Source organism: Mustelus asterias, chromosome 18 (genome assembly GCF_964213995.1).
Source record: "Mustelus asterias chromosome 18, sMusAst1.hap1.1, whole genome shotgun sequence".
NCBI lineage: Eukaryota > Metazoa > Chordata > Chondrichthyes > Carcharhiniformes > Triakidae > Mustelus > Mustelus asterias.
Genome location: NC_135818.1, coordinates 29,157,976 through 29,175,585, shown reverse-complemented (window position 1 = coordinate 29,175,585; position 17,610 = coordinate 29,157,976). Strand labels below are relative to the sequence as shown.

Below are 17,610 nucleotides of genomic sequence, written 5' to 3'. Positions count from 1 at the left end.
AAAAAACCCAATTTGTTTTATCACTTTTTCAACTTGCTGCACCACTTTCAATGTTTTGCCTACATAGATTCCTGGATACTTCTGCCCCTTTAGAATTGTATCCTTTAATATACATTGCCCTTCATCATTCTTTCTACTAAAATGAATCACTATGTATTTCCCTTTATTGTATTTCATCTACCACTTGTCTGTCCACTTCACCAGTCTATGTCCTTTTGAAGTTTATTACCATCATCCAAACAGTTCACAATACTTCCAAGTTTTGTGTCATGCACAAATTTCAAACTTGACCCTAGTCTAGGTCATTAATGTATTTAAAGAGCAGTAGTGGTCCCAGCGCTAATCTCTGATGAACTCCACTAAACATATTCCTCAAGTCTGAAGAATAACCACTCACTATGTAAACTGCTTTTTGAAAGTTCATATGCACTACTTCACCTGCATTACTCTCTTCTATCCTTTCCATTACCGCATCAAAAAACCCAAGTTGGTTAAATCCAATTTGCCCTTAACAACTGAGATGGCTTTCCTCAATTGATCCACATTTGTCTAATTGATTGTCAATTTTGTCTAAGACTATCATGCCTAAAAGCTCTCCCTCAATATTAGATGCATAACTACCTATCCATACCTCTCCTCGATACTTCAAATTCCACCTCTGGAAAAGCCAAGGAATCAATCCTTAACCAATCAGATGCCCCAAACAATCGAAAGCAAATGGTTGGTTGATGCAATAATACAAGTGTTGAATGACGACCTCAGTCTTTGCTCGAGCTGCACTGAGACTTCCAACCACCAACTGTCGCCGCCCTTTCTCACCTGGTCTCAGAAGACTTTGCGCATGCGCCAGTCTAGCAGCCTGCACGTACATCCGCCCTGAACTCGACCAAACGCACTGGGCACGAGAGTGCGCCGTGCAGTTGACAGGCACCGCTGCTAACCAATCAGCAGGAGGCATGCTGCCGAGGTCTAGATTTGTCTAACCAATCGCAGCACAGTTGGGGGGGGAGGCTGACGCCCACCCCTCCCCCGCCGGAAAACTCGCACTGGGTTGCGCAGTAGCAGGTGAAGCTGCCGGCGTCACCGAATGTGAGGAAGGGTCCCGTCACTGAATCTCATTTATTTTAATTGTTTTATTTTCAATTATTTAAATATTGTTGGCAGTGTTTTTTTTGGGGGGAAAAAAAGAAAGGAATTGTAGTTTGCCTGAAGGTTGCTGGAGGTTTGGTGATCGAGGTAAGGTGTTTACTCGGGCCCCGCAAGTGGGGTGCTTCAAAAACAGGGTCAAGGAAACTCGGACTGGGCAAAGGCTAGTGCTGATGCGGGGGCATCTTAACTTACAGCAGTCACCCCCGCCCAAACACTGACTTTCTGCAGTTACTCTTAATGGGATCTCCATTCAAAGTTGGTGTGTGTGTTTTTTGTACTCGTATGGCTAAATCGGTTTCAGATCCTAGATTGGGCACCCTGACCCTCGCACTCTGATTTCTAGGTTAAGCATCTTGTTCCTGGGCACTGCAATGTTCTGGCCACCAGCCTGGGTGGTTGCACCCTCTGGCCTCCAGCCTGGGTGGTTGCACCCTCTGGCCTCCAGCCTGGGTGGTTGGACCTTTTGGTCTCCAGGGTGGGCGGTTGGACCCTCTGGCCTCCAGCCTAGGTCACCAACAACAGTTAAAGCCATTACGTAGCATAATCAGTTATTTTAGGAGGGGCACTCTGATATCTAGGTTAAGCTCCCTGAATCGTAACCCCCAGCCTCTGGCCCGTGGGCCCCCCCGGGCCTCCTGACTCTGACATCCTGAACCTAGCCTAGTACCCTGATCAGGTCCCTGACTGGTTAGAAAACCATAGAACCCTACAGGGCAGAAGGAGGCCATTCGGCCCATCAAGTCTGCACAGAAACAATCCCACCTAGACCTTATCCCCATAATCCCACATATTTACCCCGCTGACCCCTCTAGCTGACGTATCCCGGGATACTAAGTGGCAATTTAGCATAGCCAATGCACCGTACCTGCACATTTTTGGACTGTGGGAGGAAACTGGAGCACCCGGAGGAAACCCACGCAGACACGGAGAACGTGCAACCTCCACACAGACAGTGACCCAAGCCAGGAATCGAACCCAGGCCCCTTGAGCTGTTAGGCAGCAGTGCTAACCACTGTGCCACCGTGCTGCCCAAAAATCTGTTCCATACATATTTGTAAAGCACACATTGTCAGTGCAGAGCTGGCTGTGGTGGCAATTGCCAGTTTTCTCCTTCCTATCCTTTCCTGAAATTCTTGATTATGCTAAGTGATGGCTTTAACTGTTGTGGGTGCCCTAGGTCCTTTACCAAAATATTACTATTGATCATTAGGGTGGATGTTCACAACTGCATCTGATCCTCTCAACCAATGTCCATATTAATACATTTGCAGTAGTGGTCACTAGACAATCATTCGCACAGTATCAGACTGATTTTATTCTACCCAAGGGTACTGATATTGCAGTAATTCTACAGCCTCCTGGATTGATAGGTAACTGTAAATGAAGATTAAACCAGTTGCCTTCCTAATCTGTGGTTTAGTCACTAAGTGGATAAGAACACAGTGGTGCTGAAGTACTACTGGTGGAATAAGCTCGAGGGGTTAAGTGGCCATCTCTTGATCTCTGCTGAACCAACTGGTGAAGTAATCTGTAGTATATTTTGAGAGCTGATTTGTAGTGTAGTTTTTTTTAAAAGATGTGTTTAAAATCAATCAGCCTGTGCAACATTTTGTAAGCTAGATCCTCGTTTTTTATAATGTATAAATGTCTTCTCCCAAGTGAATTTACTTTTTCAGAGTGAAAGGAAAGAGCACACTCGGGAACAACTGAAAAATACTCCAAATTAGATTTAACTTAATTACGTTTAACCTCTTCATAATGTAAATATTGACTACAGTTGTGGGTTGTAGTGGTTTAACAATTGACAGTAGGGGTTTACAACTGTTCAAAGATAAACAGTTGTGACTGAAATGCTAACTAAGGGCATGTTGAGTTGTCAGTCACTGCTGTTCCCTTTGGGATGGAGGTTGTTTATATCTTAAGCTAAAAGCAGATGTTTTTATTACATCTTCCTCTTTTTAAATTTAGTTTTTATTTTCAGCTGGTTGTTGTCAGAGCAATAAATGTTATGTTGACATACAGTTTCATTATTACTTGCGTTGCTCCCTGGGTGATTTAGGTTATACTTTTTAATTGGTAAGTGATCATTAATTTGATTGCTGTTTTCCAGTCCAAAGGTCAAAATGATAAATCATAAAATGGGAATGTATAGTCCAAAAGATGAGTTGGTTGTGTAATTTACAAATAAAAGCATGCATTGTTTTATGTTTGTGCATATTTTATGTTGGAGTTTTAATATAAATCCCCTGTTCTCATAGAATCCCTACAGTGCAGAAGCAGGCCATTCAGCCCATCGAGTCTGCACCTGTTGCATCAGTAAATTTGCATCTGTTAACTGCAGGTTAAAGAACGTTCAGAAATGAATTGCAACCGAGTATTCTTTCAAGTTTGGGCAGTCTGAATGCAAGATTAAACCCTTAATGCCTTAAATTACATTTTTAAAAAAATAGATTTTTTTTGTTCTCTGTATTGGAAATCAACGGTCAGTGCCTTCCTAAGTCTTTTAATCATTAAATCATTAGCCCTCGATTTATCGCACAGGAAATGGTGCACAAAGTTTTGTTACTTATTCACAGTGCATGTTACAGTGCTGCATAATACAAAGTTCTGCAGACTGGGCTTGGGGGCGGGTTGGCAGGTCAATGCCCTGAAACTTAAAAAATAGGAAGATCTAAGTTTCGATTCATCTGGTTTGTTCTTAGCATTAGCTATGGATTTTCAACAACTCATGGTAAAAGCTCAGATTAATAAAGGGGAAATCAATCCATATGCTTAATCTTGACAACCTTTCCTGGAAGCTTGCAGACAATTGAAGAAGACCAGATTGGCCTCCGGCATTAACTATAAAAATGCAATAAAATGAGGTATCACAGAACGTTCTGAAGAATTGTATCCTAATGAAGGAGTTGATGTATTTGAGGTTTGAGAGAACAAGAAGAAAAAAATACACATCAATCAGTGAAAGTGAGATGGTTGAAAAAGATGAAAAGTCATAACTGAATCCAAGATTCATGTGACTGCTGTGCCAACATTTTGCTGAGCAAATTATTTTCCAAATGACCCATTTATTGTAGGTAATGTTCTAGTACCTTGCTAGCGAAGTTGCCGTTGAAGTATTAAACACTTGTATTGCTAGACAGGTTTGAACTAAATTGCAGAGCGATTCTATTTTCCACTGTCTGTTTCTGAAACTCTTCTTGCTCTAATTTTCCATTGACTTAATGAATAAATGCAGAGCCTGTTGCAGTTTTGAGCTGATTGGCATGTCGCAGAATTTATTCTCAGTTGGTACTGATTTCAACTAGTGAACAACTGGAGTGCTACAATTGGTCTTGGCCCTTGGGCAGGCAGAATTGAATTCAGTTAGGGTTCCCATCTCTCATCACTATCCGGTAATGTTGGTGAAAGAGTACAAACAGGTTGAAATCGGTAGAACCATAGAATCCCTACAGTGCAGGAGGAGGTAATTCAACCCATCAAGTCTGCACCAACACTACAAAAGAGCATCCCCCCCCCCTTCCCCCAAATGTGCAGACTCCACAGTCACCCAAGGCAGGAATTGAACCCGGGTCCCTGGAGCTGTGATGCAGCAGTGCTAGCTACCGTGCCACCCTTATTGATGTATGACAGGACCGTTGTTGCAAGAGTCTGCCCTTGGAAGAGGAGGATGATCGAGGGCTGCTGAAAGTTACTTTAAAAAAAAACTGACCCTAATTGTTGGTTAATTGCTGCTTAATAATGGAGTCGACTGATCCTGATGTAGATGCTGTTACCTGATGTATCTGTGTGCTTTCTGTACAACAGGAGTCACTGGATGCTGAACAAGAGGAGGAACTCGATTTGATTTTAAAAAAAGCTCAACATAGCCAAGAGCACTAAGATTAATTATAGAATGACACTTGCTGCCCGGATTGAGACAGCTTAGTAAAGAACCAGAACAGAACCTTTAGGTCTATGAAGCTTTGTACACAACAGTTTTGAGTGGAACCTGGAACCACCTCCTCGGCTGGACTGAAGGACCAAGTGGATTTGAGATTAAATTTTGGTCTTAATTATTTCAACAAATTTTCAAATCCAAATTTCACCGTTTTGTTTTGATATAGGTGTATCTCTGCGAATTGTTCTGTAATCTGATTTGTAGTCCAAGGTAATGGTACCATTTTGAAAAAAAGCTAACAGCAGAAGGGGAAGTGATTGAAAATAAGATGCCAATATCAGGACCAGATATAATTGTCTAGTATTTAATTTCTTATTAGTTTGATAGAAAACTTGCTGAGAGATTAATTTTGAATCAAAATGATCTTGTGTATCATGGTCAGTTAAGTTACCTTGTGGTGATATTTGACTCAGAAGCAACACAGCAATGAAAATTTGTAATTTATTTGAAAGATCTATGGAATCTCTAATTTTTCTTACTATTTGAAGATGGCTTTTAAGAATTAGCATAATTGTAAAGGGATCAATTCTAATTTTCTTGGATACTAAGCAATATTGGTCCATATGACCTTGCAACCCTTGACATGGATGCAGTACCAACACGAAGGAAGTTAAGAAAGTAGTAGTACAGGGTACCCAATCATCTTTAGGGGCAGGGCAGTGGATGTTGTCTACATAGACTTCAGTAAGGCCTTTGACAAGGTCCCTCATGGCAGATTGCTACAGAAGGTGAAGTCGCACGGAATCAGAAGTGAGTTGGCAAGATGGATACAGAACTGGCTCGGTCATAGTAGACAGAGGATAGCAATGGATAGCATTACTGAATGGAGGGCTGTGACAAGTAGTGTTACTCAGGGATCAGTGCTGGGACCTTTACTGTTTGTAATATATATAACTGATTTGAAGGAAAATGTAACTCGTTTAATTAGTAAATGGCAGAACCCTTAAGAGTATTGATAAGCAGAGGGATCTGGGTGTACAGTTACACAGGTCACAAAGTGGCAATGCAAGTGGAGAAGATAGTCAAGAAGGCATACGGCATGCTTGCCTTCATCGGCCGGGGCATTGAATTTAAAAATTGGCAAGTCATGTTAGTTTTATAGAACCTTAGTTAGGCCTCACTTGGAATATAGTGTTCAATTCTGGTCGCCACACTACCAGAAGGATGTGGAGGCTTTGGAGACGGTACAGAAAAGATTTACCAAGATGTTGCCTGGTATGGAGGGCATTAGCTATGAGGAGAGGTTGGAGAAACTTGGTTTGTTCTCACTGGAACGATGGAGGTTATGGGGCGACCTGATAGAGGTCTATAAGATTATGAGGGGCATTGTCAGAGAGGATAGTCAAGCTTTTTCCCAGCGCGGAAGATTTAGTTTCTAGGGGTCATGGGTTTAAGGTGCGAGGGGCAAGGTTTAAAGGAGATGTACGAGACAAATTTTTTACACAGATGGTGGTGGGTGCCTGGAACTCGCTGCTGGGAGAGGTAGTGAATGCAGATGTGATAATGACTTTTAAGGGGCGTCTTGACAAATACATGAATAGGATGGGAATAGAGGGATATGGTCCCCGGAAAGGTAGATTTTAGTTCAGTCGGGCAGCATGGTCGGTGCAGGCCTGGAGGGCTAAATTGTCTGTTCTTGTGCTGTTATTTTCTTTATTATTTGTTTTAATTTATGGGACAATCCGTAAAATGTACGTTATGCCTTGAGTCCTGTTTGTTGCTTACTGGGATGCCATTTGCCTTAGATTTCTCAGGCAGTGACTGGTTGGAAGTCTCTTCTTGCTTTTGCCCTTGTATCTTTGGTATTTGTAGGTGTATGCAGCTATGCATATGTTGCCGTCAGCCCACTTGGCCACAAGAATGGCCAGAGGGTAGGAGGAGGACGGGCTGGTGCTGGAGGAGAGAGCATCTTTTTGATCTGCTTTACAAATGATTTTAGAAATTCAAGTATCTTTTTCAAAGTGAGCAGCACAGCCTGAATTTTGTTGGGGTTTGGTATACTTGGGTGTTTGGTTTGTGGAGAAGAAGAGAATAGTGCAGTGCCACAACCTGGGTCTTGGCAAGTTCCAAGAGCCATCCACGCCAGTGAGGGGTGGATGGAGAGCAGCAGAGCCCATTCACTAGACCTATGTGAAGGAGGATATGAGGAGCAGGAGTCCAACAATCCTGGAGAGGGGAAGCCTTCCTCAGTAAACTTCCCAATGTTATCTGGTGACTTTTCTTCCTCTTCTGTTTTGTACTCTTAATTTCTCCTTAAATTATTGCTAGTGCAAGGCTGTTGGAGCTTTGTTTCCAATGTCTGTACTTGGCTATCTTTCTCTAAATGTACTCAGCAAGCCTTTTGATTACTGAATTTCTATTCTTGATCTAACCCACTCATTTATCTCCTTGTCTATGCAGTTAATTCTCAGCATACCTCACCATACCCACATTTCAAAAGTTATCATCTTGTCCTCTTTCCTCAGAGTGCATCCCTCATGGAGTGCAACACTCCACACTCGTGATTGTACCAGATCTTTTTTTCAGTTTCATTCTGATGCTTTTGGACCTCCAGATGCTATTTGGGTCACTGGTCACACCTCTTGGCATAGCTTATCTAACTTGGATTTCATTCTTGGATGTAACTGAAACCTGCACGAATATTTAAAATATTTTTAAAGAAGAACTTTGCATAGATATGAAGATCTGAGTTTTGAATTAAGTATTATATGTTGATCTGTAATATGAGAATTTAAATAATTTGCTGCTTTCTTCCTGTTTGTTTTTTGCTGGGGTCATGTTAATTTTCACGAGTTTTTAACGTATGCTCTTTTATGGATCTGGGCATCACTGGCAAGGTCAAAATTTGTTGCCCATCCTCGATTGTCCTTGAAAATGTGGCAGTGAGTTAAGTTGGATCGTATTGCAAAATAGTTTAGAGAGCCCTGCTGCAGTCATTTGCTTTACTTTGCATGTCGTGTGATGGTCACGTCATGTTCATAAAGAGCACTGCACTTTTTTTTAGTAAAGGAGGAAACGTGGAATAATGGACACTACTTTCTCAAAAAGGTCCTGGGAAGTAAGGTGACTTCTGTTTTGTGGTTTCTGGACAGGCAAAGACAATGTGTCTGTGTTTGGGGAAAAATGCAAATTGGAAAACAAATTGACAGACAATGGCTGCTAGATCTATTGGGGCCATGAGGATGGAATATAAAGTAAAGTCTTCCAGTGAGTTCATTGTGACTATTATAATTGATGGAATATCAATTATCTTCCCCCATTGTGTCTCAATCACCTTGGCTTCAACCCATTATGTGGATAATGGAGGAGACAGTAACTTGCAGTCACATGATAGAAACTAGCTGGAACGGAAACAACACCTTATTCCCTCACAAGAGCACCCAGCAAGGTAGTCTGGGACCAGAGCGATCATCACCCAAGCAGAATAAAGGAATCCAATCTAAAACAGAAAGTAATCTTGGGCGCTAAAGAGGGGAACTAATTTGATATTACCTGCAAGATTATATATATTTTTTGCAAATACATAGCCACAATTTTGTATGAAAACAGAGAAACTTCCAATTTCCATTGTCTTCAAAGAAACGAGAGAGAATACTTTCATGTTTGCAGTGTTTTTTCACTGTAAAAGACTGGTTAAAAATATGTAACCTTTGTTAAAAACAAAATACTGTGGATGCAGGAAATCTGAAATAAAAGCAGGTAGTGCTGGATAAACTCAGTAGGTCTGGCAGCATCTGTGGAGAGAGAAACAAAGCTAATGTTTCATGCCCATATAACCCTTCTACTGAACTGAAGAGGGATTGGTCAGAACTACGAAGAGATTGATATAGATGTTATGGACATAAGATAAAGCGGGTATTAATGGTGTCTTTGAGGACTGAAGAGGGTGAATAGTGGCATAAGGGTAAGTGAGCATAATGTGTTAATAGGAAGCTTGTGCTCAATGGCATCAAAGCTATCCCTGACCTTTCTTTCTGCTCCACCTACTCTCCAACTATATAATTCATTACATTTCTAGCTCTTTTTAGTTTTCGTGCCTTTAAAGTCACAATTCTCAAAAAGTTTAAAATACTCCTCAAAATATATATCTTGCTGTGGTCAACGGAGAGGTGAGGAAAAAGTTATCCTACTGCGCCTCATCGCCTGTTACACAACATAAATGTAGCAAAGTCATGTTCTCTTGTTAGTATCCAAAGCCTCCACATTCTTCTGGTAGTGTAAGGAGCAGAACTGTAAGCAGTATTCCAAATGTGGCCTAATGAAAGTTCTATACAACTGCAACATAACTTGTCAATTTTTATACTCTATGCCCTGAACGATGAAGGCAAGCATGCCATATTCGTCCTTGACCACCTTATCCACTTGTGTTGCCACCTTCAGGGAACTGTGGGCCTGTACATCCAGATTCCTGTGTATGTTTATGTTTCTAAGGGTTCTGCCATTTTACTGTATACTTCCCTCCTGCATTAGGCCTTCCAAAATGCATCGCCCCTCATTTGTCCGGATTAAATTCCATCTAACGTTTCTCCGCCCAAGTCTCCAGTTTATCCATATCCTGCTATATCCTCTGGCAATCCTCGCCACTATCCTCCGCTCCCCCAATCTTTGTCATCTGCAAATTTACTAATCAGACTATCTACATTCTTCTCCAAATCAGGGGCATTAGCACTGATCCCTGTGGAAGACCACTGATCGCAGATCACCAGTCAGAAAAACATCCTTTCACTGCTAGTCTCCATCTTCATGACCAAGCCAATTCTCTATCCATCTCACCACCTCACCATGGATTCTATGTGACTTCACCTTCTTCATCAGGCTGCCATGAGGGACTTTGTCAAAGGCCTTGCTGAAGTCCATGCAGACAACACCCACAGCCCTGTCCTCTTCAATCACCTTTGTCACATCAAACTTAATCAAGTTTGTGAGACACAACCTCTCCTGCACAAAGTCATGCTGCATATTGCTAATAAGTCCATATCATCCCAAATGTGAGTTTTAAAAATTCATTCATAGAATCCCGACAGAAGGAGGCCATTCCCCCCATTGAGTCCGCACTGACCACAATTCCACCCAGGCCCTATTCCTGTAACCTCTCATATTTACCCTGCTGATCTTCTGACAGTCGGGTCAATTTAGCATGGCCAAATAACCTGACCTGCATATCTTTGGACTGTGGGAGGGAACGAACACCCGGAGGAAACCCACGCAGACATGGGGAGAATGTGAAAACTCCACACAGATGGTGACCCAAGGCCGGAATTGAACCCGGATCCCTGGCGCTGTGAGGCCCCATGGGTCATGGGCTTTGCTAGCTGGCCAGCATTTATTGCCCATCCCTAGTTGTCTTTGAGAAGGTGGTGGTGAGCTGCCTTCTTGAATCGCTGCAGTCCATGTGCTGTGGGTTGACCCACAATGCCATTCGGGAGGGAATTCCAGAATTTTGACCCAGCGACTGCAAAAGAATGGCGATATATTTTCAAGTAATAACGGTGAGTGACTTGGAAGGGAACTTGCAGGTGGTGGTGTTCCCATGTATCTGCTGCCCTTATCTTTCTAGATGGAAGTGGTCGTGGGTTTGGAAGGTGCTATCGAAGGATCTTTGGTGAATTGCTGCAGTGCATCTTGTTGATAGTACACACCTCTGCTACTGAGCGTTGGTGGTGGAGGGATTGGATGTTTGTGGATGTGATGCCAATCAAGCGGGCTGCTTTCTCCATGAGGTATCAGACTTCTTGTGTTGTTGGAGCTGCACCCATCCAGGCATGTGGGGAGTATTCCATCACACTCCTGACTTGTGCCTTGTAGATGGTGGATAGTCTTTGCGGAGTCAGGAAGTGAGTTACTCGCTGCAGTATCCCTAGCCTCTGACCTGCTCTTGTAGCCACTGTGTTTATGTGGTGAGTTCAGTTGCGTTTCTGGTCAGTGGTAACCCCAAGGATGTTGACAGTGGGGGATTCAGTGATGGTAACACCATTGAATGTCAAGGGGCGGTGGTTAGAGTGTCTCTTATTGGTGATAGTCATTGCCTGGCATTTGTGTGGAGCGAATGCCACTTGTCAGCCCAAGCCTGGATGTTGTCCAGATCTTGTTGCATTTGAACATGTACTGTTTCAGTATCTGAATGGTGCTGAACATTGTGCAATCATCGGCAAACATCCCCCTTTTTAACCTTATGACAGAGGGAAGGACGTTGATGGAGCAGCTGAAGATTGTTGGGCCTCCAACACTACCCTGAGGGACTCTTGCAGAGATGTCCTGGAGCTGAGATGACTGACCCTCCACAATCACAACCATCTTCCTATGTACCAGGTATGACTCCAACAAGCGGAGTGTTTGCCCTTGATACCCATTGATTTCAGTTTTGCTAGGGCTCCTTGATGCCGCATTCGGTCAAATGCAGCCTTTATGTCAATGGCTGTCACTCTTCCCTCACCTCTGGAATTCAGTTCTTTTGTCCATGTTTGAACCAAGGCTGTAATGAGGTCAGGAACTGAGTGACCCTGGCGAAACCCAAACTGGCGTCACTGAGCTGGTTATTGCTGAGCAGGTGCTGCTTAATAGCACTGTTGATGAACCCTTCCATCACTTTACTGATGATCGAAAGTAGACTGGGCAGTAATTGGCTGGGTTGGATTTGTCCTGCTTTTTATGGGCAGGACATACTGGGCAATCTTCCACATTGTTGGGTAGATGCCAACTGTACTGGAAGAGCTTGTCTAGGGGAGCGGCAAGTTCTGGAGCACAAATCTTCAGAACTATTGCTGGAATGTTATCAGGGCCCTTGTAAATCTAATGGCCGACCCGAGTAAATCCTGTCCCCAAGATTCTTGTTCAATAATTCCCCTACCACTGGTGTAAGATTCACCGGCCTGTAATTTCTTGTATTATCTCTGTTGCCCTTCTTAAACAAAGGAACAACATTGGCTATTCTCGATAGTTAATGATGACAGTGATGTTAACTGTGGAATGAATGTTATCAGGGCCCTGGATGCTGCAAAGGCACTAATGTGCCTTTGCAGCATCCAGTTCCTCCAACTGTTTCTTGATATCACGTGGAGTGAATCGAATTGGCTGGAGACTGGCATCTGAGATGCTGGGGACCACTGGAGTAGGCCGAGATGGATCATCCATTCAGCACTTCTGGCTGAAGATTGTTGCGAATGCTTCAGCCTTACCTTTTGCACTAATGTGCTGGGCTCCTCCATCATTGAGGATGGGGATGTTTGTGGAGCCTCCTCCTCCGGTGAGTTGTTTAATTGTCCACCACCATTCACAACTGGATGTGGCAGTACTGCAGAGCTTAGATCTGATCTATTGGTGGTGGGATAGCTTAGTTCTGTCTATCACTTGCTGTTTTTGCCGTTTGGCATGCAAGTAGTCTTGTTTGGTAGCTTCACCAGGTTGACATTTTTAGGGATGCCTGGTGCTGCTCCTGGCATGTCCTCCTGCAGTCCAATGAACCGGCTTGATGGTAATGGTTGAGTGGGGAATATGCCGGGCCATTAGATTGCAGATTGTGCTAGAGCACAGTTCCGCTGCTGCTGATGGCCCACAACGTCTAATGGATGCCAGCCTTGAGTTGCGAGATCAGTTTGAAGTCTGTCCCATTTAGCACGGTGAGAGCGACACAACACGATGGAGGTTATTCTCAATGTGAAGGCAGGACTTCGTCTCCACAAGGACTGGGTTACTCCTACCGATACTGTCATGGACAGATGCATCTGAAGCTGGCAGATTGGTAAGGATGAGGTCAAATATGTTTTTTCCTCCTGTTGGTTCCTTCACCACCTGCTGCAGACCTAGTCTAGCAGTTATATCCTTTAGGACCCGACCCGAGTAAATCCTGTCCCCAAGATTCTTGTTCAATAATTCCCCTACCACTGGTGTAAGATTCACCGGCCTGTAATTTCTTGTATTATCTCTGTTGCCCTTCTTAAACAAAGGAACAACATTGGCTATTCTCGATAGTTAATGATGACAGTGATGTTAACTGTGGAATGAATATTGGCCACGTCTACATGAGAATGCACTTGCTATTCAGAAAGTGCCATGGTATGTTTTATGACCACCTGAGAGTACCTGGGGCTTGGTTTAACATCTTATACAAAAGATGGTGTCTTTGAGCAGGTTGAGAATTTAGATCTAGGGTCTAGTGTGCTGTGAACTAGATCAGGTGGGGGTTATGTTCTCTGTATAAATAAGGTGGAAGTGAGAGACTGAGGTAGCTTCTAAGAATGCCATTTTTTGCTTTGCACCAGAGCATGGCAATCAAATACATTGGTGTAAAAATCCAGTTGGCTTATTAATGTTGTCAGGACTTGATCTGGCATACAAGTGACTTCAGTCCATGTTACACAATTGACTTTTGATGCTCTCAAAGGATCAATATACTTTTTGCCTCACCAGTGTTGCTCAGATACCAAGAACATGATTTTCAGGAGTAGGTCATATGGTTTGTCGAGCCTGCTCTACCATTCCATAAGATCATGGCAGATCATGCCTTAATTCTACTTTCCTGGCTGTTCCCCATAACCCTCACCTCCCTTATGGAACAAAAATCTGCCTAACTCAGCCCTGAATATACTCTGACCCAGCCTCCCCAACTCTCTCTGAAAAAGACGAACGACCTTCTGAGAGAAGAAATTACTCATCTCCCTCTTAACTGGAGATTTTTATTTTTAACAAGTGAATCAAGATTTGCTTAATGAGATGAAAATTTGCTGAGGTGAAAATTTTGCCAATTGTAAAGTATAAAATAATGTGAGCTGAACCTTAATATAAACATTTCTAGGGGAGCGTGCACAGGAATCCCCTAAAATTGTATGACAGGTTGTTACAAGCGTGGATTGTGTTAAGAAGAGAGCTGATATGTGGTATACACAATTCCAGAGCAACTCCAGTGTAAGATACAATTCAACTCCAATATTTGCTTTTGCATCTTAAGATTTGATTTATTATTGTCACATGTATTGGTATACAGTGAAAAGTATTGTTTCTTGTGCACTATACAGACAAAGCATATCGTTCCTAGAGAAGGAAAGGAGAGTGTGCAGAATATAATGTTACAGTCATAGTTAGGGTATAGAGAAAGATCAACTTAATGTGAGGTAGATCCATTAAAAAGTCTGAGGGCAGCAGGGAAGAAGCTCTTCTTGAATAGGTTGGTATGTGTCCTCCCACTTTGGTATCTTTTTCCCAATGGAAGAAGGTGGAAGAGAGTATGTCCAGAGTACATGGGGTCCTTAATTACACTGGCTGCTTTACTGAGGCAGCGGGAAGTGTAGACTGTCAATGGGTGTGAGGCTGGTTTGAGTGATGGACTGGGCTTTGTTCACGACCCTTTGTAGTTTCATGCAATCTTGGATAGAGCAGAAGCCAAACTAAGCTGTGATACAATCAGAAAGAATGCTTCCAAGGTGCATTTGTAAAAGCTGGTGAGCGTTGTAGTGGACAAACAAATTTCCTTAGTCTTTTGAGAAAGTAGAGGCATTGGTGGGCTTTCTTAACTATAGTGTCCGCATGAGGGGACCAGGACAGGTTGTTGGTGATCTGGACACCTAAAAGCTTGAAGCTCTCAACCATTTCTACTTCGTCCCCATTGATGTAGACAGGGGCATGTTCACCAGATTCATACAATCCATAGAATCCCTACAATGCAGAAGATATCTATTCGGCCCATCGAGTCTGCACCGACCACAATCCCACTCAGGCCTTATTCCCGTAACCCCATATATTTACCCTGCTAATCCCCCTGATACTAGGGTCAATTTAGCATGGCCAGTCAACCTAACCCCCACATCTATAGACTATGGGAGGAAACGGGAGCACCCGGAGGAAACCCACGCAGACACGGGAAGAATGTGCAAACTCCACACAGACGATGACCTGAGGCTGGAATTGAACCTGGATCCCTGGTGCTGAAAGGCAGCAGTGCTTGTCACTGTCGCTCTATCTCTTTCCTGTACTCCATCTTGTCATTGTTTGAGATCCGACCCATTATGGTGGTGTCGTCAGCAAATTTGAAAAACGAGTTGGAGGGGAATTTGGCCACAGTCATGGGTGTTTCCTCCCACAGTCCAAGGATGTGCGGGTTAGGTTGATTGGCCGTGCTAAATTGACCCTAGTGTCAGGCGATCAGAAGGGTAAATATGTGGGGTTACGGGAATAGGCCTTGGGTGGGATTGTGGTCGGTACAGACTCGATGGGCCGAATGGTGTGTAAGGGGCTGAGGACACAGCCTTGTGGGATACAATGTTGAGGATGATTGTGGAGGCAGTGGTGTTCAGGATCCAGTCGCTGAGGGAGGAACCGAGCCCCAGGCCACGGAGCTTGGAGATGAGTTTTGTAGGAATAATGGTGTAGAAGTCTGAGCTGTAGTCAATAAATAGGAGTCTGACATACGTGTTTTTTTTATCTAAGTGTTCCAGGGTTGATTGTAGGGCCAGGGAGATGGTGTCTGCTGTGGACCTGTTGTGGCGGTAGGTGAACTCTAGTGGATCCAGGCAATCTGGGAGACCAGAATTGATTCGTGTCATGACTAATCTTTCGAAGCACTTCATAATGATGGGTGTCAAAGCCAGCGGACGATAATCATTAAGGCACGCTGCTTGGCTTTACTTTGGTACCGGGATGATGGTCGTCTTCTTGAAGCAGATAAGGACCTCAGATTGTTGTGAAGAGAGGTTGAAGATGTCTGCAAATATGCTTGCCAGCTCATCTGCGCAGGATCTGAGTGCTCGTTCGGGTATCCCATCCGGGCCAGTCGCTTTCTAAGGATTGACCTTTGAGAAGGCTGCTCTGAATGAATGCTTAAAATTGCTGAAAACTATTTTTCTCCCCATGGTAGATTATTTCCAGCTATGGGAGCAAGACTATTCAAATCTGAGGTAAACAAGTTCCCAAAATGACAAAATACAGTTTCAGTAGAATTCAGCCGGCGTCCCTTATGGCAGGAAAAGAAAGTGTTCATTGATTGCAGATACCAAAGTACAGTTGTTTTTATATTCTTTCATGGACATGGGTGTCGCTTGCTAAATCAACATTTAGATTGTCCACCCTAATTTGCTTTTGAGAAGGTGGTAGTGAGCTGCCTTCTAGAACTGCTGCATTACATGTGATGTAGGGACACCCATTGTAAGGGTGTTAAAGAGGGATTTTCAAGATTTTGACTGGGTAATAATGAAAGATTGGCAATATAATTCTAAGTCAGAATGTTGTGTGGCTTGGAGGGGAACTTGAAGGTGGTGGTGCTCCCATGTATCTGCTGTCCTAATTCTTGTAGGTGGTCGAAGTTGAGAGTTTTAAAGCTGCTATCAAGAGTCATGGTGAGTTGTTCAGTGCAGCTTGTAGATGGTATACACTGCTGCCACTGTGCATTGGTGGCAGAGGGAGTGGATGTTGAAGGTTACTGCTAATCAACCAAGACTTGGATCGTGTCGAGTTTCATGTGTGTCTTTGGAGCTGCACTCATTCAGGCAAGTGTATTCCTTCATGCTTCTGGCTTGTGCCTTGCAGATGGTGGACAGGCTTTAGTGAAGCAAGAGCTAAAGTTAAAGTCACTGTAGGGTTCCCAGCCTCTGACCTCTTAACCATTCACTTTCTGGTCAATGATCACCCCCAGGATATTGTTAGTGGGGGATTCGGCAATGGTAATGCTATTGAATATCAAGGGAGAATGGTTAGATTTGGTCATTGCTTGGCACTTGTATGGAGTGAGTGCTGCAAATGGGCACAATGCTTCAATATTGGAGGAGTTGTGAATGGTGCCAAACATTGTGCAGTCATCAGCAAACACCTCCAATTCTAACCTCATGATGGAGGGAAGATCATTGGTGAAGCAGCTGAAGATGGTTTGGTAGTACACTGAGGAACTCCTGTCATGATGTCCTTGGACTGAGAACATAGAAAAGCTACAGCACAAACAGGCCATTCGGCCCACAAGTTGCGTCGAATAATTTCCTTACTTTCTAGGCTCATCTATAACCCTCTATCTTACTAAACTCCATGAACCTATCCAGAAGTCTCTTAAAAGACTCAATCGAATCCACTTCCACCACCACTACCGGCAGCCGATTCCACGCACCCACCACCCTCCTGAGTGAAAAACTTACCCCTAACATCTCCTCTATACCTACCCCCCCAGCACCCTAAACCTGTGGCCTGTCGTGACAACCATTTCAGCCCTGGGTAAAAGCCTCTGAGAATCCACTTGATCAATACCTCTCAACATCTTATACACCTCTATCAGGTCACCTCTCATCCTTCGCCTCTCCAAGGAGAATAGACCTCGCTCTCTCAACCTATCCTCAAGGCAGACCACTTAATCCCAGCAACATCTCGTAAATCTCCTCTGCACCCGTTCTATGGTTTCCACATCCTTTGGAAGCCATAGAATTCCATAGACTGAGAAGGTTGACCTCCAACAACCACAACCATCTTCCTTTGTGCCAGGATTGAGAGTTTTCCCCCTGATTCCCAGTTTTGAGAGGGCTCTTTGATGCCTTACTCTGTTAAATGCTGCTTTG

At 43.5% G+C, this 17,610-nt stretch overlaps 1 protein-coding gene across 16 annotated transcripts in view; it reads left to right on the top strand.

Moving 5' to 3' along the window:
• Positions 1–1,045: 1,045 nt before the first annotated feature.
• The window catches only part of numb (NUMB endocytic adaptor protein), a 250,389-nt gene continuing 233,824 nt past the window's right edge, over positions 1,046–17,610 (top strand). For 6 of the 16 annotated variants that reach the window (XM_078233656.1, XM_078233648.1, XM_078233655.1 and 3 more), the window contains exon 1: positions 1,049–1,236. Coding sequence is in view for 7 of the 16 variants with exons in the window: in XM_078233651.1 (XP_078089777.1) it covers positions 11,353–11,395 (43 nt within the window). In the remaining 9 variants the exon portion in view is untranslated. Of the gene's footprint in view, positions 1,237–11,265; positions 11,396–17,610 lie in introns of all 16 variants that reach the window. The other 10 variants (XM_078233643.1, XM_078233642.1, XM_078233640.1 and 7 more) reach the window with 6 other exon arrangements.